This window comes from Ailuropoda melanoleuca, chromosome 4 (assembly GCF_002007445.2).
Source record: "Ailuropoda melanoleuca isolate Jingjing chromosome 4, ASM200744v2, whole genome shotgun sequence".
Lineage (NCBI taxonomy): Eukaryota > Metazoa > Chordata > Mammalia > Carnivora > Ursidae > Ailuropoda > Ailuropoda melanoleuca.
In genome coordinates, this window is record NC_048221.1 from 101,392,359 (window position 1) to 101,414,654 (window position 22,296).

The window sequence follows — 22,296 nt, forward strand, 5'->3', positions numbered from 1 at the left end:
AACTGATGAGCATTGAATGTGTTTGCATTTCTTTATGTCATCTCCAATTTCTTTCATCAGTGTTTTAGAGTTTTCAGAGTATAGGTCTTTCACCTCTTTGGTAAAGTTTATTCCTAGGTATCTTATAATTTTTGCTGCAGTTGTAAATGGTACTGATTCCTTAATTTCCCTTTCTGCTGCTGCATCATTGGTGTACAGAAATGCAATGGATTTCTCTATGTTGATGTAGCCTGTGACTTTATTGAATTTGTTTAACAGTTCTAGTAGCTTCTTGGTGGAGTCTTTCAGATTTTCTATATACAGTGTCATGTCACCTGCAAATAGAAGTTTTACTTCTCCCTTGCTGTTTTGAATGCCATTTATTTCTTTTTGTTGTCAGATTGCTGTGGCTAGGACTTCCAGACTATGATAAATAACAGTAGTGAGAGTGGACATCCATGTCTTATTCCTGACTGTAGAGTAAAAGGTCTCTGTTTTTCCCCATTGAGGATGATATTAGCTGTGGGTTTTTCACATATGCCCTTTATTATGTTGAGATATGTTCCCTCTAAATCTACTTTTCTGAGGGTTTTTATCATGAGTGGATGCTGTACTTTGTCAAATGCTTTTTCTGCTTCTATTGAAATGATCATATAGTTCTTATCCTTTACTTTATTAATGTGGTGTATCACATTGATTGTTTTGTGAATATTGAACTACCCTTGCAGCCCAGGAATAAATCCCACTTGATTGTGGTAAATGATTTTTTTAAATGTATTGTTGGATTCAGGTTGCTAGTATTTTATTGGGAATTCTTGCATCCATGTTTGCAGGGATATTGGTCTGTAGTTCTCTTTTTCAGTGAAGTCTTTATCTGGTTTTGGTATCAGGGTAATGCTGATAGATTTTTGTATGTTGCCTCATAGATTTTTGTGTGTTGGTTTTATATCTCACAATTTTGCTGGATTAATTTATTCCAAGTTTGTTTGTTTTAGAATATTTAGGGTTTCCTACATAAAAGATCATGTGTCTGTGAACAAAGATAACTTTACTTCTTCCTTTCCAGTCTGGATACCTTTCGTTTCCTTTTCTTGATTAATTGCCCTGGCTAGGACTTCTAGTATTTTGTTGAGTAGAAGTGGCTAAAGGGACACCTCTGTTTTGCTTTCAGAGTAAAAGCTTTCATTCTTTCACCATTAAGTGAAGGATGTAAGCTCTAGGTTTTTAAATTTTATTTAAGATGAGATAAAATTGGAAAACAATTTGACATTTAATTTTAAAACTGAAAATGGATTAATCATAGACCTCAGTAATTTTGCTCTTGGGCATTTATCACAAAGTTCGAATCTGTATTTACCCAAAAACCTGTACACAAATATTTATACCCGATATATTTGTGATAGCCTAAAACTGAAAACCACCCATATGTATTTCATTTGGATAATGGTCAAATAAACTCTGGTGCATTCATACCACAGAAGACTACTTAGCAATACATAGATGTAGCAACTTGGATGAATTTCACGGACCTTACACAGAGTGAAAAATACCTATGTCAAATGATGGATACTGTAAGATTCCATTAAGATAACATTTTTTTAAATTGTTATTTATTTGACAGAGAGAGACAGTGAGAGAGGGAACACAAGCGGGGGGAGTGGGAGAAGAAGAAACAGCCTCCCCTTGGAGCAGGGAGCCTGATGCAGGACTTAATCCCAGGACCCTCGGATCATGATCTGAGCCAAAGGCAGATGCTTTAACCACTGAGCCACCCAGACACCCCTAAGATAACATTCTTGAAATAAAAACAAAGAGATGGAGAACAGATTATTATCATCTATGGGTCAACTATAGCTGATTACAATTAGGAATGGAGGGCAGGTGATACAGAGTTAGTTAAGAGAACCTTGTGTTAATAGTACATATCTGTGCCTCAATTGTGGTAATAGTTACATGAAGTTGCACATACGATAAAATGGCCTATAACATACACATATATACACAACTGCATGTGTAACTGCTGAAATCTGAATAATCTCTATGAATCCTATTAATATCAGTTTCCTGCTTTTATTATTGTATTATATAGTTTTGCCAGATGCTAACACTGGGGGAGGCTGGATTAAGGGTGCATAGAACATCCTCATATATATCCTTGTAAGTTCCTGGGAATCTATAATTACTTCAAAATGAAAAGTTAAAAATAGAAGAAATAATTAAATCAAATTAAACTCAGTCCCTCAGTCATACTAGCCACATTTTAAGTGTTTTATAGTCACATGTGTCTAGGTGCTGCTGTATTGGACAATGTAGAATTATAGAACATGCCCATCATTACAAAATTCTCTTGGACAGCACTGCTATAGAGATACTTTGATGTTTGCAGGAGTTTCAGAATTCACTCCCAACCTATGTAATGATAACATTAAAAGAAAATGCTACCCTTGTACATATGTTGAGTTCAGTGTCTCTTCTTTTAAAGATACAGGTTATTACCCCACAGTTACTACCCAGCTTCCACTAAGAGCAGCCACACAACCATGCAAATAGCATAAAGAAGCTAGTAACTTTTTTTTTTAAAGATTTTATTTATTTATTTGACAGAGATAGAGACAGCCAGCGAGAGAGGGAACACAAGCAGGGGTAGAGGGAGAGGAAGAAGCAGGCTCATAGCAGAGGAGCCTGACGTGGGGCTCGATCCCATAACGCCGGGATCACGCCCTGAGCCGAAGGCAGACGCTTAACCGCTGTGCCACCCAGGCGCCCCAGAAGCTAGTAACTTTTATTCCCCTATCCCCCCAACTGATACAACTATCTTTTCAATCCCCTTCCTCTTCTGTTTATGATGTGGGGAAATTGGGTCATGTCACTGATTCTGTACTCAAAGAAATCTGTACTTTGCAGCTTTCTTGAAACTTGCATGATGTTCAGAATCCTATACCAGATAGTCAGGGTTTTCCAGATGTTTCAAAGAATTTTCTTAATTCATTTTCATGAAGCAATGAGGATGAACATGGCTTTAACTTCACTTTAGTACCTAAAGTACTTATGAATATCTAGACATTCCATTTAGTAGCTGAATGTTTTTCTTGTGCTATTTTTTCTGGATAATTGTAATGCTTTCTGTTTTTAAATTTACATTTTAAAGTTTGATATTCATATATATATGGTGAAATGATCACAGTAAGTCTTGTTAACATCCATCACCATACATAGTTACAATTTTTTTCCCTTTGATGAAGAAAACTTTTAAGATCTACTCTTAGTAACTTTCAAGTATACAATTTATTATTATTATTATTATTATTATTATTATTATTATTATATCCCCATGACTTACTTATTTTACTGCTGGGAGTTTGTACTTTTTAATTTCCTTCTCCCATTTTACTGCCTGCCCTCCTTTTACAGCCTCCACCATCCCTTCCACTCTAGGCATCTGGTAACCACTAATTTGTTCTCGAATATCCATGAATTTGAGTATTTCTGTGAGGTTGGTTGGTTTTGTTTGGGTTTTGTTTTTTGTTTTGGTTTAGATTACTCATAAGTGAGCTTATATGGTATATGTCTTTCTCTGACTTATTTCACTTAGCATAATACCCTCAAGGTCCATCCACATTGTCACAAATATATATATGGAATTTTACTCATCCCCAAAAGAATGAAGTCTATATATGTATACACACACACTGGGTTAATAACCAGTATTTTTAAAGGAACAGACCCTGAACTCAACATATGTATACACAGCACATATAGATATATAGACATATCACTTTATCCATTATTCCATCAAAGAGATTTAGATTTTCATATCTTGGCTATTGTAAATAAGCATGCAGTGAACATGAAGGTGCATGTATCTCTTTGAGTCAGTGTTTTCATTTTCTTTGGATAAATACCCAATACCACTTATGGGTATTGGATCATATGATAGTTCTATTTTTAATTTTTTAAGGAATTCTCATACTGTTTTCCATAATGGCTATATACCAATTTACATTCCCACCTACAGTGCATGAGAGTTCCCTTTTCTTCACCTCCTCACCAACACTTGTTTTTTCCTTTCTTTTTGATAATAGAAATTCTAACAGTTGTAAGCTTATCTCTCATTGTGGTTTTGATTTACATTTCCTTGATGATTGGTGATGTTAAGCACCTTTTCAGGCTCTTGTTGGCTATGTGTATATCTTCTCTGGAAAAAATGTCTATTCAGGTGCTTTGCTCATTTTTAAATTGGATTATTTGCCTTTATTGCTATTGAGTTGTATTAGTTCTTTATATATTTTGGATATAACTATTTTAATCAGATAAATGATTTGCAAAAATTTTCTCCCATTTGGTAGGTTGTCTTTTCATTTTGTTAATGATTTCCTTTATTGTACAGAAGCTTTTTAGTTTGAGGTCATCCCGCCTGTTTGTTTTTTCTTTTGTTGTCTTTGCTTTTGGTGTCAAATCCAAAAAATCTTCAAGACCAGTGTCAAATTGCTTATTGCCGTGTTTTCTTTTAGGGTTTTCATGGTTTCATGTCTTATGTTCAAGTCTTTGATCAATTTTGAGTTGATTTTTATGTACAGTGTAAGATAATAGCCCAGTTTTTCCAACACCATTTATTGAAGAGACTGTTCCCCACTGGATAGTATTGGCTGCTTTGTCATAAGTGAACTGACCATGTATGTGTGGGTTTATATTTACATTTTAAAGTAATACATTTACTCATGCAGAATTTAAAAATAAAAAGGGCACATAATTTAATCATAACAAAGACTACAGAAGAAAAAATTCACTTTTCAATCAATGATCCAGGGACATTTGGTTACTGGTATGAAAACTAAAGTAGGAGTGTGATTCCTATCTCATCTTATACACAAAAAAAGAAACTGCATGTGGATTTAATATCTAAATATGAAAAGGAAACTTTAAAATTTTAGAATAAAATGGGAGACTATATGTATGATCTTGGGGTAAGGATGAACTTTTATTTTCCAACTTTATTGAGATATAATTGATATACATCGTTGTGTAAGTTTAAGGTGTCCAATGTATTGATTAGATACACATATATATTGCAAAATTATTACTACCATAGTGTTAATACCTCCAGCAAGGAAGAACTTCTTAAACACCATATGAGAAGCACAAACTCAAGTAGAAATGATTTATATATCTGGTCCAATAAAATTACAATTTATATTAAACTGTAATGAAAGTAACTATACAGGCTAAGACTAGAAGTAATTTGAAACATGAATAAATAACAAAAGATTAGAATCCAAAATACCTAAGGAGCTTAGATACCAATTTAGGTAAAAACAAGCAAGTCATTAGAAAAATACGCAAAAGCTTATATTAACAACTCAGAGATAATAATGATCAATAAATGATAAAAGCAGACCCAGTCTCCTCTGTCATCAAGGTAATGGAAATTAAATTTTTTCATATCCCATCAGACTGATGGAAACATAAGTAAATAGTATTTAAATTGACATATATGTACAGAAAAGTTCATGATATATGACTGTACAACCTCAACATTATTGTAAAAGTAACCTCTATAACCATCACGCAGCTCCAGATGCCCCCATATACCTCTCACAGATCACAGTAACCTTGCTTTCCACTGGTTGTAACTACTACTTTGAGTTTTGGCAGTGGTGTGCTGATTTTCGGGGGGTGTCGGGGTGAAGGGGAGGGGCGGCGGTAACCCTCATTTACCCAGCATTGGCTGATTCCCATGGAATAAGTACTCTTATCATGGCAGATTTCAAGCAACCAGCAAGTTAAGTGACTCACCAAATTCTTGAAAATTTAACAGTAGCTCTTATGAGCATGTGCAAACCCACTCTAGCATTCTAGTGCCACTTAAACCTTTACTTCTTTGCTTTTTCTTTTTCTTCCTTTTTATAAAAAAGTTTTACTACCTAAATAAGCATCCTCAAATAGTTTGTATTAGCAACTTCTCATAACATCAATATTATTTTACTTAATTGTTTTTGAAGGATTCCTGTATTCTGGAAGAGTTTAAATAGCATTGGGATTATCTTCTTTTTAAAGGTTTAATGAATTTCTCTGAGACACTGCCTGGATTTACTGATTGTTTTTTTTTTTTTACCAGCTTTCTCTTTAACAGCTTTATTTCTTCCATGGAAATCAGACTTTATAGGTTTTGCAAAATCTCCTTTCTGGTCAGCATTGGTAAATTATATATTCCTAGAAAGTTACATCTTCCAGGTCCTCAAATTTATTTACATGTATTGAGAAAAGTAGTTTTACAATACTTTTAATATTCTGCTTTCTAAGGTTATTTTGCTCTTCCATTTTCACATTTAAATATTTGTTTTCTCCTGTTTTTTTCTTGATAGCAATCTAGGTATATTTCTTTATATCAGTTTTGTCTTTTTTTGTTTTTTTGAGCCTGTTCTAGATTTGTTTCTAGTGTTTCATTATTCTCCAAATCATTAATCTGCTCTTATAATTTTATTAGTTTTCCCTACTTCTTTCTAAATTCCTGAGTCAGATCATTATTGTTTTCATTATTTCTAGTACATTCATGTTGTGATGAAGGCCATTTGTTTTCCTCTGAGATCACTACTTTAGCGTTCCTATAAGAATGAGACGTATATAGTAAAAAGAGTAAAGAGTACTGAATTGTGATTCAGGACACAGAGGTCCCGAACCTAATTCTCTTCTTGTGTGTCAGTCTCTCTGCCAGGGTCATCTTAGGCATGTCACTTAGCCTTCCTCCTTCAGTTTCCATTTCCTCAACTAGAAAATAATGAAATAGTTGATGATCTCAAAACTTCTATCTTGCTGTTTCATTTAATGAAATATGTTCCTATCACCAGCTTGCCACTTCAGGAATTTGAACTGAGTCTACAGAATGAACTAAGTCTCAAACTTCTTAAATAACGATATTCTGGTTTGTCCAAAAACTCTTGTCTCCTGTGTAATCACAAAAGGGACGCTTCTAATCATTCTTTGGCTGCAAGATGGGAGTCTGAGCCTCAGGCAAATCACTCTGTTAAGTGTTCCTTACTAACTTAGCATATTTTGTCATAGTCAATCAATTGTTGCAAGTTATATAAAGTTGATGAGGAATTGTTTTCCCAAATCCTTTGAAATTCTTGAAATAAACACATGATTGTTTCTAATAAAAAAATAAGCAGCATGTACCTCTTTGTGAATGGGTTAAGATGAGGCAAAAAGTAACAGATAACTATGTCAGAGTAAAACTGTAAAAAAAAAAAAAAAAGAGAGAGATTCTAAGGTCTGAAAGTTACGGAAAAATGTGTAATAATGACAACAGTATTAAACATTGACAGACTCTTCATCTAAACCTTCCTTAAGAAATATAAAGCAAAAACAAGGAAAAATTTATTTAGGGATACTAAAAAAAAATGTTAGAAAATGGAAGCCAGATTGTCACAGAATCTTATCCATATTACATAATATTCTCATGTAAAATCCCTGTCATATTTAAAAATCTAAGCGGTAATTTAAAAAAATCAATGTCCTTTGTGGAAGAATTGATGTTACCCTAGCAAAATGAAATATCTTAAGTTTTGAATTTACCAGGGTGTGTATAATTTAAGCATTGACATGCACACAATATATTTTTGTTTTTGCTATGAATGTAAAAAATGCCAGAAGGGAAATTGGGAGAGAAACTGAACAAAATGCCCTTCATTTACATTTATTTTCTGAAGCCATTTGAAGTCTCCCATTTTATAAAATGTTATTATGTAACAATGGCAGTCATTGCCCACTCTATATCTCCCTGCATGTTCTAAATAAATGGCTTCTGAGTAGTTTTTCTCCACATCTCACCACATCTCTAACTATGGGAATGTAATTTTGTAGCCTTAAAAAATACATTGATTTTTAGGTGGACATACAGAGAGCAGAATAAGTAACCATGCTTAAAAAAAAGAATAAATTTATTGTTTTATTTACCTCTCAAGAAAAGAGAAAAGTTACATGCTACATTTTGTTTAAGGATTTATGATGCAGCGTAGTTTCCTTTTCTTTTATAATAAATATTTAAAATACATATAATATTAAACAGTCCACCAAATTGAAAACCTTAATGTGAAAATATGGGACAATGGTTTGGAAGCATAAAGACATCTGTCACACCATGTTTTGTGTGTTCCTTCACAAGTCAGTGCCAGAAACATACAAGCCAATGAGAGTGAGAGCTCAAAAGATTTCTGAAATTCTGGCCGAACGTCTCCCAGTTATGTACAAAAGACCATTCCTTTTCAAAGTGTGGAAGTAGGCTTAAAAATATAATTCATATAATATAGTGCTGGACATGGTATGAAAGACAATGCATGTGCACTGATTTTGGTTAGATTCTGATTTAAATGTAGAATTTACACTATGACCCTTATAAATCTTCGATGAGTTGATAAATTTTCCATTCGTTTTCCTCTACTCTAAAATGGGAATAATGATGCTTACTTGCTAGGGTTGTAATAAACACAAATGAGTTAGTATATATAATAGCACAGGCACACATAAGTATTTAAATATTAAATTCCTATTGCCCTTGTGGTGATCATCTTTTTTTAATGAACCACTGTTTAAACATAATTAATGTAAAGAATAAAATATAAGCATGCACATCAAACTGGGGGAAAATTTTCCCTAAAAGTGAATGGAAGTAAGTGGACTACTAACACGGAAATTGAAATGAACCCAGAATACATTCAAAAGTCCTCTCATGTGGCCAGAGCAAAATCAAATATAAAAGCAAAGTCCTGGACAAACAATATGGTAGGTTTGTTAATTTCTTCTCAATAGTGAACTTCTAATTATGTTGTTATGTTGTTTCAGAGGCAAAGGCCCATTGAAAAATACATCTGATGTTATTAATGCCGCCAAGAAAATTGCCGAAGCAGGTTCTCGAATGGACAAATTAGCGCGCGCTGTGGCTGATCAGGTAATATTAGAGGGAAGAGCGAGCACATGCTGCGCGGTATCATTAATTAGCGCTCGGGTTCTGTAATGGATTTTATGTACCCTATAAAATGCTTCTGAAGGATGAATTGTAATCACTAACATTTTACAAACAGGCCTCTAATGCTGCTGAGACTGAGCTGATGGCAAAGGTAGGTTCAGTTCAGGAGGGACTCATTAAAGCCCATGACCGCAACTTCTTGAGAAAGAAGAGTACCCGCTACTTAAGAGACATAACTCCCAAAGCATGGGTTATGCTGGCTGCCCTCATTCAGCAAGTCGAGTGCGCTACAAAAGGAGGAAGAGAAAGAAGAACTTTAACTTTGGTTATTTCATATTGATCTTACTGTGTTGAGGCTCTTTATAATTCATAATAATTAATGAGGTAGCATAAATGGGATTAATGCACATGAGCGAGAACCTCCAGATCTCGTTTTCATCTGGATTTAAAGGTATCCCAGATGAATGAAATTCAGAGTATCTTTTCAGACTGAAATTGGATACACGTTAAAGTAGTTCTCAATCTCACCTTGAATGTTTGAGTTTATCTCCACACTTTTCATGTTACATGGCTTAAATTGGAGCTCTAAAAATCTGTTCTAAATAAGTCTCGTCGCAATAATGTCCCATGCCTTATAGGGGTACTTTAAGCAGTAGACTTTTACAGGTGACTAATTCTTATCTTATTCTTATTACGAGCATGAATTTGCTTACTAGACTGCAATGCAGTGATGCTCTCTGGAGACACTAAGAGACATAGGATTGTTCACTCTCATTGATGACTCTGATCTCCTATGATTTTTGACTTGCTTCTCATCATTTTCTTCCTTCATTCCTTAATATTTGGCTGTTGCCATAAATACTTGCTGTCTCCAACCTCCCAGATTCTAGAGTCCTTTGGGTCAATACCAAATTCACTCATCTTCTAAACACTGAAAAGAAAAACACATGATTCAACTATTAAGTCTACATTTAAAATAAGTCAACAGATTCTCTCGTTTTAATTTTTTTACATATGCAGTGGCTAATCCAAGGGAATGTATTTTGCTTGCTTTTAAATTTTTGAGAAACAATAGTAAAGATAATTCATTAAATATTACCATCATTTGACTATCCCCTAAAATTTGTGCAGGTTGAAGACCAAATCATTAATTACTAAGTTGCTAATTTCGGGGCACTATCAAGTGCCAGGTTTCCTGCAGTTTGAAGCATAAACGGAACTGCTTTATACAGAGTTCCATATATATCCCAGAAAGTTCACGGAGACAGTGAATGTACTTGGAAATATGCATGCATGTATGCAAACAAACAAAAATACACCAGCCAGGAAAGAATGCCACATTTTTTCCCCTGCAAATGTTGAGGGCACTTGGGATGAGTGGAGTGAGAAGAGATTGATGGCGGTCCTGAAAAGAGTTTTGTGAGGAAGGACTTCCTCCCAGAAGGGAAAGTGGATGGAGTTTGAATGGCTTTTTCCATTAAACTCTGAATCTCAGTCACTGAAACTGTTTCTTAGTATGTTTAGGTTCCTCGAGTTCAATATTTTTTACTGTGATTTTTGTTTTTGCCTTTGCATTTTTAGTCCCTTATTCCCAATAATTATGCAACTTGAATCCTAGCCCTAAAACAGTTTTGCTATCTGGAAAGCACACCACACGTGCATGCAAACAAATCCCAGAATTCTAGATGTATTTTGAAATTAAATGACAAAGTATTTAAATGCTATTCTATGATGACTTTTAAAATAAACAGATGAGGGTTAAATATAACCCTCTCTTTGTGGCATTCTCACTGTCATCAGCTGTGAAGCACCTTGCAATTTTTGCTAATGTTTTGTCTGAATAGGACATTTCTTTCTCAAAATCTGCACCTCTTTCCACGATACAAGAATTATTTTTCTTAGTCCATCGTGCTTTTGTGTGTGTTTTAAATAATAGAATAGAATGAGCATTAGTAAGGAGTGGATTTGTTGCCTTTATTTTGCCTGAAAATATTTTTATGAAGATTTGAGATACACAAGCAATATAAACTTTTTACGGACTATTGCATTTTTAATTACTGCTCCATTGAGATAGAACTTCCAGTTTAATTTGCTGCAAGGTATTTGTATCGAAAGCCTTGTCAGCCCTCTAGGGAGATATCATTTTAAAGTTAATTCCTTTCAGTATATGAGTCTCTGGAGTAGGATAAATATTACAGTATTAAGTACTTGTAGAAAGCTAAAAACAGTCTCTGAGGGATTCTTTCTTGATAAATGCAGTTAGTGGGGAAAAAAAGTACCATAATTGTGTTATATATAAAAGAGACCCCTATGTCATTTATTAAAGAAATGGTTATGTCACAACCACTGGCTTCACATTATTAATGAAACAACTGCCTTTCTTTCTCTTTCTTTTTTCTTTTTTTTCCTTTTCTTTCTTTCTCTTCCTTCCTTCCTTCCTTTCCTTCCTTTCCTTTCCTCTTCTTTTTCCTTTTCTTCCTTCCTCTCTCCCTCCCCTTCCTTCCTTCTTTCCCTCCTTCCCTTCCTCCCTTTTCTTTTTCCTTTCCTTTCCTTTCCTTTCCTTTCCTTTCCTTTCCTTTCCTTTCCTTTCCTTTCCTTTCCTTTTTTCTGTCTTTTTCTTCCTTCCTTCCTTTGTCTTCCTTCCTTCTTCTTTCTCATTCATTCATTCATTCATTCATTCAGAATTGCCTTTCTTCAGCTTGAAGGAAACCTAGCTGGAATCTTTTTTTCATACTCTTATTCAAAATAAGCTACTTCAGTTTTGGCTCTAGGTACTTATTTCTTACAATGTTTCATCTCAAGGATCTGGTGAGTATATGTCCCTTACAGGTGCCAAACTGAGGCAGAACAATGGGATGGCCTGCAGAATCTTGAACTGAACTTTTGATAGCAGTAGAAATATATTTCAATGACTGAATAGCCATTGGTATTGAAGCCTCAGAAATGCTTTAGGGAGTCATGTAAATGTCTGTGGAAGTGTTCAGCTAAGCTCAGTTGTATTCGGTAGACATCTACCCACTAAAAGAAGAGAGTTCAAAATCTTGGTCCTAGTCGACTCTGGAACAACCTTTGAAGAGTTCTCTTTTTACTCTTAGGGGTTTGTTTCAATTGGCTTCAAACTCATTTTACTTAAATCTATTGTTCTAACAGTGGTCATTATCCTTCTCAGAGTCTCTTATTTAAAGAAAGTTTATAATGTTGCCAAAGTTTTGATAAATATAAAAATCCAAAAAGTGAAATAGGCTTCCTTTAGTGAATGATACTTTTCTGAAAAAGCCAAAGGAAACAAGTGATTTTCCCCCCAACTAATTGAATTGAAATTTTATCCTATGCTGTGTCAGAGAGACTGCTACCCAGTGATTTCTTTCTAGTTTCCATTGCTTTGGTTGTCCATATTAAAATAACTACACATGGTGAATGTTGGATGGTCTACTAGGAAAAAACCTGGAGAATATTTAGTTTTCTTAACAGTTCAGAAGACAACTGGTAAAATTACTCATAAACATTTACAGAAGTTCCAATAAGACTTTCTGGAAGATCTTCAGTATTCTTTTTACAGAATTATATCAAAGTAGAGCTGACCACTCTAAACTACTGGCTGTGGCCTTCCTAAAATGTGCTATAAAGAAGTGAAGTTAAATGGATGTAATTAAGGTATATGACACTAAAACCTTTTCTTCTCACAGCTTTTATATAGTAAGTATTAGAAACTGAAGGGTACTTACTAATTGAGGTCACTTTTTTTTTAATGTTTTATAGTGTCCTGATTCAGCATGTAAGCAGGATTTATTAGCCTACCTTCAACGAATTGCCTTGTATTGCCATCAGCTTAATATCTGCAGCAAGGTGAAGGCAGAAGTACAGAATCTGGGAGGAGAGCTCATTGTGTCAGGGGTAAGCCGGGACTTGGGCTTCACAATTAAAGTTCCCACTGTTGTACTTCCAAGGCAAGCATTCTTGGCAACAGTACTGCTAAAAACACCAAACTACAGTGATTCATAGGGAGGGTTTTTTTTTTTTAAATAAATGTTATCACCATTATTCCAGACCTTACAATAACTCACAAAGAGCAATTTGATTTTCCAATTACCCCGTGTTTATACTAGCCTTGTAAAATCTCCATTCTTCACAAGAAAACTAATTTCATAGTCTGGAAACTCATTGCCAAACTGTGACTATTATAATTATTTGGAGCTTTTGTACATTTACTCATTGTGAGTCTATTTCCCTTTGTTAGTCCTAGTAATTTTCACTTTCTGTTCAGGAGCCAGCCTCTCTATGTGTGGATTGTGTTCACATGTTAGAGATGATGAAAACAATAGGAATTCATTCATCAGGTTCCAATGCATACTAGGTCATCAGTAACCCTTGAAAGCCAGAAAATATTCAAATTTAATACAGGTTGATGTGCTGTTGCCAAAAACTAACATAGTTGTCAAACACTAACAATTATGTATTCTTTGCTTAATCACTCCAGTGTTTCCTTTAGTATCTGGTCCACTTTCATCAAATGTAAAGAAATAAGTTCGATTAACAGAAGCATTATGATTTCTTGGCAAGATTTCCAAATGTATGTGTTGAGGTTCTTCACCTTGGCTTCTCCTCCCTCTGTCCCTTTCTTTGAACATGAGGTGCCATCTATTGTAAACTATTTGCGAATTCCAAAGTGTGGCTCTGCCACCTTTAGTTCTTTTCCCAGTCAGCCATGATGCTGCCATTTTAAGTGTGGCATTACCAGGAACATAACGTGATCAACATGGTGAATGCCTTATGAGAATCAGACTAGTCATGAAGCTCAGTTCTTTACTGAGACACTTTCAGAAATTCAGCAGTTTGACCATTTGATAAAAATATATGGAAAAATCATTCTTGAACCCAAAGGTTTCAGGTTCTATGTTGTTTGGCTTGCAGAAAACAGCTGGGAAAAGAGCTGATCTGGCTTGCATGGAGATGCCATCTGGAAAGCCTGTTCCATGCAGTCTCACCTAGAGTCCAGTAAATTGGCTATTTTGTGCCTCTTCCCAAAGCATAGTCACCTCTTTGCATTTCCAAAATGATCCTGCTTTCTTCAACAACCAAGAGCAATTTGTCTTGCAATGTGTCCTTTCTGCTGAGTTGGTAATTTCCAAGATTCTCTCTGCCAAGAAGTGATCAAAACATTGCATATCCCTTGCTTTCTTTCTTATCTTCAGACTCCGATGGTATAGTCTCCCATACCATTCAGCTTTCATGTCCATCTGTATATAGCACCTGTGGAACTGAGTGCTTTTTGTTTAGCTTGCCTTGTGTGCTTTCATATGTCACTTTCCAAATCTTATTATTTACATGGATGCGCAAAGCATCTTTGTGGATCTCAGGCTCCACAACCTCATCTAGGCGATATTTGACTGGCAGAGTTGCTCTCCATTATCCTCTCAGTACCCATTGTTCATCACTGCTTCCAGAGCCTCATTTCCATTGTCTTTCCTCATTTAGATGTAGTCCAAACCATCACTGGCTTTTATCACTTGCACTGTTGGCATTTGTAGAGGTGTTTGAGATTGAAAACACCATCAAGAAGCCTGTTTCCTTCTTTGAGTCTTACTGGCAAAGTTCAAAAATCCTTGCATGGGAGAAGGCTTCTTTTAGAGGAATGTTATACAACTTTATAATAATTCTGAGTCAAATGCATTATAAAGGTTTGCTATATATTGCTCAGTTATGGACCTGCTCTTGGCCTCATTTTTTCAAAGCTTGATTGCTATTTGGTGCCATACCTGCATCTGTAGTCTGCTGTCTTTGCCACTTCTGCCTCCATCTTATTCTTCATTCTCCTTCACTGATGGCCAACAGAGAAAAAAAAAATCAGTGTTTTGCAAAATAGCCACAAATGACTGCCTTCAAAGTTCTGAAAGAGTCAAGAATGTAAGACCCCCATACACACAAACTTTTCAATGATTTTGCCAAGAAAATGTGCCCATGCTTTGGGCCCCATTTATTTTATTGTCTGGAATGACAAAGTTGCTATTTTCAAGGAAAAACTACTAGAATACAACATGCAATAAAAAAAATAAAAATGTTTGAATGTTCCTTCCTTTTTCCCTATGTGCTTATGTACTTGGGATTCAAGGTTGTGGCTTCTTCTTTGAAACATATGAAAGCCCCCAGGAAGGTATATGTGTTAGTAGTCAAAATTTCCCCTAAAATAAGAGATTTGGATAGACAGTTCCCATTTTTTCCAAGAAAAAAAATATTTGAATTTCAATGCTGAAAACCGTGTTTTTAGAGCCTTATGCTAGCATGATGAACAAAACTCACGTGTGCACAGTTATGTACCATGTCAGCATGTGTATGTTTTATGTGATTCTGTGTGTACGAACTGGGAAAGGCTTCTATTGTATCGCATTTGGCTTGAGTGGGTGGGGCAGGAAATTCAGTAGGTCATGGGCAAGAGGACAGTGGGTACAAAAGCTCTTGAATCCTGATGGCAAGCTAGAAAAATAATTCAATCCTGGATATGTGATGTGCTCATTCACACAACTGCTAAGAAGCACTGTTAATTTTCTGGCTGGAGATCTGTTTTTAAAGTTATTGGCTTCAGTCTTTCTCACCAGCCAAAAAAGTGCTGTTCTTACTAAATCTCAAAGTAGAAGATGCGTTTGTGAGCCAGTTCAGCTTATGCCATTTGTATGGTTACTAAGGGGGTCAATGGGGAAGAGAAAATTAAAAAACAAAAATTAACAGTGCTAAATGCTAAGGGGAAAGTAGAGGAAACCAAAGTCCATAAGATTAAACATCCATTAGTTTATTTGCTTAGTGTTTGTTTATTTTATCTCTTGAGTTAGTTTACATGCTTTTTGGAAAAAGAAATGTTCAAAGAAGAAAAGAAAAAAAAAGGAAGGAAGGAGAAGAAAGAAAGAAAAAGAAAAAAACAAAGAGGAAGGAAAGACGGAAGGAAAAGAAAAAGAGAAGAGAAAAGAAGGGAGGGAGGAAAGGGAAAGAAAGAAAGGAAAAGAAGGAAGGGAAGGAGGGGAGATCATGAAAGAAGGAAGAAAACAAAGGAAAGAGAAACTTAACCATAGCGTACTATAAATTATTTTAGTGCAGGTAATATCCATTAAATGTGACAGCATTATATTCATCATGGCAGAGAGGTTGAGCCAATCTTTTTTTCAAGTATGTAAACATATTTTGAATACAAGTTCATTCCAATGCTATGATGTGGATATTACCTGTATATCTGTTATGTTTTTAATTTTTATTCACTAGGTTTCAGAGGATTTAATGGGTTCTTTTAAATTTTAAAATGAAGATGTACATATGGATCTGGAGAAATAAAAACCATTCCATAACCTTTGATATCTTTAGCTACCCTAACATTTGTACTTCTGAATTTTTCTGAATGAGACTGGAAACACTAATGTGGAATTTTAGAATGTAGAATGGTAAACATCAAGCATTCTGATAAATCTGAAAAATTTCACTTAAATTTTTTTTTGAAGTTCAAATACATCACTATAACAATGAAGCCAGAATGCAAGAGGAATTAACCCTACTTTGGACAGGAATTCAGTGTTTAGGTTAGAGATAGAAGGGCACAGATTGTAAGTTCTTGTTGACTCCACATGAAAATGCTACAAATTTTAATAGATTATATTGCATATAAATGTCTTTTTATCATACCTAACAAAGTATAGGAGCAGAGTTTGGAGGCGAGTGATGTTAGTTTCCTATGTCCTCAGCCTGATGGAATGGAGCCCTACCCTCTTCCTGAGGGATTTGAGTGACTTGCCTTAATGGGCACTTTTGTTCTTTGCCATTTAAATCTTTCCTTCCAAATCTGAATCCCTCTCAATTGGGTTATGGAGAGAAGCTTGACAAGATGAGCAAATATAATTTGTGATACTGGTAGGATTTGAATTGGTAAAGAAGAAATTAGAGAATAAGCAGTCAGTTATAGTCTTTATTGCCTATGTTTCACATTATTAAAAAAATTGGACTCAATTAAAATCAACATGAGTATTCATGGTAATAAATGAAAACCATTCATACAATACTACCAACTGATAATGGTCAAATCAGTCCTACCTGACTGTGGCATATAATCAAAGATACATATGTACATGTGCATAAACATACACATGCAACAAATACCCATGATTTGATATTTACTCCCTTACTCCCTGAATAACAGTAACCAGGAACTGAACTAGTGGTTGACAACTGTGACATATCCGATCCAAGACAGTTTAGAGAAAAGAAAACATGGGAATTATTTGTGCAATGCTATACGTATTATATATTTTAAAATATAGATTGTATTTTTATACACTTATATTCCATATTTTAAAAATGTGATTTGTTGAGATGAGAACTGCATTTTTGAAAAATTCTGTATTTCATCTATAAAAAATAGTGTCAGTATTTTGTAATGCGCTCAAGCAGTTGTTGGAACAAGCATTGTACTTATTTGTGTAGCCTTGTACTTTTGTACAACTTGTAGCCTTATTTGGGGAAAGAGTCTTTTTTTTATATATTCTGATTCTGTCTATTGTCAATTCTTGATTATCACTACTGATCAGAGTGTAGTAGTAATGGAAACAAATCTAAATTGCTAGCTATTTCAGTTTGGGGTCTGAAATGCATCTCTATGCTTCATTTGAAAAAAAAAAAGGATATGTATTCAGGAAATTAATAGCAGTTCCAAGTAATTTTCTCCAGATTTTCCGGAGGGGAGACCATTAAGTATTTGGGTTTTACAGACTTTTCCTGAACTATGGAACAGTAGGAGAGTCCTCATCTGAAGAGATTAAGAGTAAAACAAACTTCAGATTATAAGTCTGGATGGAAGGATGGTGGGAAGAATCTGTAGCAGTAAGAAAATTAAACAAGTATTTATCATTGGCAGAATGGCCATAGTTCTTTGCATATACTTTACTAGTAAGATGAGTTGCTGAATAATTCAGTCTTTCTCCAAAAAGCCGAACCCTCCCAATCTCTCATGATAGTAAAACTATAACCATTTAAGTTCAGATTCCTGCATTATGTTTTCCTTAGTTACATTTATATCAGTGTGCATGGTCATTGATTTTTATACAACCCTAATTATGCAAACCTTCAGGGAAAAATAACCCTGAAGTGGTTTTTCAGTGCACATTCATTCTCCCAGTGTTAGAAAAGTGACATTTAAGAAACTCAAGGTATTGCATGTGGAAGAAATGGGAAATGGGGATTCTTATAAGAAAAGTGAAAATCTCCTTGAGTGCCAGGCATCATAGGAAGTTATGATTCTAGTGTGACACACCTGTCAGGTGTCTCCCTGAATTTAAATAGTCTTGTGCAAAGGAGGATGGTATATACTCTTCTATAAAAAGTAGCTTTTTAGCTACATACTCGGTGACTGTTACCCTAAACTTATCAATTCAATCTATTCATTAAAAAAGGCAGTTTTTCACTGATGAAATTAAACCAGTTGGTTATCCAATTTGTTTTATGCATAGAAAAAAATACTTTATATTCTAATAGTCTCATTTTAAAGAAGACAGACTCTTTTGTGGCAAAGCTGGAACATGAACCGAGCAAAGAACTGTTTTTACCTTAAGTGGAGACATGGGTTGACCTAACTTGGATCTACTCAAAGGATTGATTTGATTGCATCACCTGAGCTTGTAAACGGAGACATTTCTATTTTGGTTTGAGGGCATTCATGACTGCTTATCAGAGTAGAAGTGGCTAGTGGCTTTATGAAGAATGTCTCTGCCTCAGAAATGCCAGTGCCATTACTTTGTTCTTCAGTCAGTGAACTTTCATTCCTTTAGGTTTTAGAAACTATTCAAGTTTTGAAAGCCTCGAATTAAAAAGAAGGCAAATAATTCATACCTTAATCTATTAGCAAGTAATGTTTTAGACTTTAGTTAATATTCAGACCACTATTTGGCAGCCAATGATGAGTAATATTTTATGAAAACTTGGAAATTATACACATGGGAGGTACCTGGATGAGGGACACGAATTATGCATATCTTGATATCTGTGCAACACAGGCAAACCTATGGAAGAAGTACTGGTTTATTACATTTTCCCATGAGATATATTCTGATTTTGAGATACTGTCTATTATAACTGACTTCATTCTGCGATGTTCTTTCTTTGTTAATATATTTTCAATAATTAATGCCTATAGTAGTGTCGTAGGAGCAGTCTCATTTTTAACTAGTTTTGAATATGTGAGAACAAATCCAGTTAATAACTCTTCCCTTAAATTGAACTGAATAATTATGGGAAGCCACAATGTTGGATAGAATACCTTTATTACAGTGTCTGTCATTTAGTTCATGCTTTCTGGTTTTCCTGTGTATACTTGGATTTGTCAGCTCTAGTCAAGAAATACATTACTTTGAATAGATTACCTAAATCCATTGTGATTTTTTTTCTTGTTCCTACTTGGATATACCTCGAGAATTCCTGGACTGAAGGCAGTTGGAAGAAAAAGAAGCTAAAATGTGAATAAGTTGATTCAAAAATACAAAAATAATTAAGAGAAGATGAATACTAAAATCTCGTACTAAATATTATCTGCGGAATCTCATCACTGATTTCGCACAATTTTCCATTACCTCCGATGACTCAAAGGAAATTAAGAGACTCCATAGCAAAACTGAGACAGGATTTTATGTTTGGTACTAGATTTAATAAAATTTTGACAATCCTATTTTTCTAGAAAAAGATTAGCATTTATGTTGTTCCTAATTTCTAATGGCAAACTAGCAATCAGAGCTTCAAAGAGTTATGCTTCCTATTCACATCAGGATATTTTCTCATTCACTGAACATTTCTAGGGTGTTCCAACTACTTAAAAGGCACAGTGATGAATATTGGTTGGGTGAGGGCATTCAAAGTCCTTTATCTCTAATAGCAAATAATGTCCATGAAGAGGATAAATTTTTCTGTCCATTGTGCTTTTGTTAGATTGTGTAGTCCATTGGGTTTTCTTTTTTTCCATTTAGTTTCTCATCTTCCTGTTTAGCATTCTCAGCAAGAACAGCAGGGTGTCTGTTGATGGCTATCTCTGTGTATTCACTGTTGTTCTTGGTTTACTATATTCTAGAAATAAAAGTGTTTAACTTTCTTCTGCATTCTGTTCCTACAGGTTATTTTGTTGAAAGCTTTCTCCAGCTTAATTTAAATGATTTATAAAATATGGCTTTTATCATAGCCCTTAGGAAAGAAATATGTTCCATGTTCTGGCCCATGTATATTACAAATAGGAAAGACTTCTGGATGGGCAGTGTGTAGTTTTCTTAGTTCAGATTTCTTTTACTGCTTCAGAACATATTGTCTTACTCTATCTTGAACAGTCATTTTCTTTGTGGGCAATAAATACATTTCAAATATTTCATCCTAATCCAATTTTCTTGAAGGCAAGCTTACTTAACTTAGACTTTAATCTTTTCTTTCATCATCAATGCCATATCTTATTTTATTGCTTTTCTCTGAATACCTTCATCTGTGCAGATGCCTTGCTGATAACGAACTTGACTGGAACTCTGGCTAGATCTGTCAAATCTGCACAATCCTTATCTTGACCTCTTTCATCCATTTCCTTCTGAATATCTATTTCTCAACTTAGAGAAGTTCCTGGAGAAGTTCCAGTCAGCATCATCTTATAAGAATCACGTACTCTTTTAAGTCCAATGTTCTGTATGTGAGACACTATCATAAAACAAACTCAAAATAGAATCTCTTTATCTAGGAGATCCCGGTTCAAATCAGTTGCTATCAGAATTATTTGGATTCTGTCTTGCTGAGATGTTTTTCTTCAATAATAACATCGTGGTCAGCCTGCCAACTGCCTGATCACGTCTTCCACGATTGATTACTTTATAGATACACCTCCAGATTATTCTTTTGGGATGTACAGATTATTCCACCTAACTTTTCTTTATCTTTTACACTAAGTCAAATAACATTTTTTTCAACAAGCAAAATTTTGAAACCAATCCTACATCTCCGATCACAATAAAGTTATAATCATGACTTCAATAATGGGGTCTCTTGAGTGAAATCTTACAATCACTTCATATCTTGTCTTGAAAGGCTAACTCATCCATTTATGTGATATCATAGAAAGTATGCATCAACTCCATAATTGTAGTGACAGTTTTCATAAAAATGTCAAGAGGCTAGATCCTAAGAAGAGTTGTAAATTATCTGATCCTGGCATTGCATTCTGTGTCAAAGAAATTTTTTTAACTAATATAACTAAAGACATTATTGCAATCAATTGTACTAAATTCACCTATAAAGTCAGCACAGTTCACCATTCTGCATCCTTTTGATGCAGCCTAGTTTTGCATTGGGTTCCTGAAGTCATGCTCCATTTCCAAATAAGCAGTAGATAATAAGAAATATCAATGGATTATAAGTTAGTTTTATTCAAACATTTAAAAAGTGTTTAACTTCATTTTTATTCTGATACCTTAACATTGGCAAATGTGTACATTCTTTGTTGGGTAGTAAAATTTTTAAGGTGTTTATTGGAAGAATGGACAGTTGCCATCAGTAATCTTAAAATAATGACCTTTAAATTTTGTATGAAAGGTGAGATGACACAAATAAGTTTCTGATACATAAGAATCATTTTTGAAACTGAGAAATTATGGTAAATGAATAGCACATTCCCTATAAGGGGAAAGTCAGGAGATGCCTAATTTCTAAAACAAATGGGATCATTATAAAGCATAAAAAGGCAAGGATAAGCCAACTAGTCAATGATCCAAAAAGTAAAAATAGGAAGAAAATAAGGCTTCATAGGCCCATTAATTGTGAAAACTCACAGAAAAAAAAGCTGTTGAATACAGAATTTGAATTTATATTTGGAATTACTGAAAGTAGAAATACAATATTACAGACAGGGAAACATGCAGAGTATCACTGCTTCCTCTAATAAGTACAGAAAACATCAAGTATTAAAAAATTCTATTTTTTCTTCATAAATGCCAGATTTTTTTCTTTTCTTTTGTCTAATTCTCTAAAGACCTTCTTTAAACGTCTCTAACATTTATTTTGAGTAAAAGATGGGAGTAATGTTGCCAAATCCATTATCAGTTTGAATTTAGTAGCATCTGTGTTTCAAAATTCTCCCTAACCTATTTTGCTTAATTTTTAAATTGTGATTATTTAATACACTTACATATCTAGTGAGCTAAGAATGGCAGGACTAAAAATAGAATAATATTTGCTTGAAACAGAAGAAAGAAATTTTTCAGTAAATAATATGGTTTATCTGCTTGTTTCTACAAGCTTTGGGCTTTACCCATTTATGGTGCCATGAATTACAAGCTGTTACTTTTACTAAAATATTTTCTGTGGAAAGA

General features: G+C 34.4%; 1 protein-coding gene across 2 annotated transcripts in view; it reads left to right on the plus strand.

Moving 5' to 3' along the window:
- LOC100470940 (catenin alpha-2) overlaps positions 1-22,296 on the plus strand; it is a 270,640-nt gene that overhangs the window by 218,134 nt on the left and 30,210 nt on the right. For both annotated transcript variants that reach the window (XM_034659447.1, XM_034659448.1), the window contains exons 9-10: positions 8,818-8,923; positions 12,701-12,835. In XM_034659447.1, coding sequence (XP_034515338.1) covers positions 8,818-8,923; positions 12,701-12,835 — 241 coding nt within the window. The remainder of the gene's footprint in view (positions 1-8,817; positions 8,924-12,700; positions 12,836-22,296) is intronic.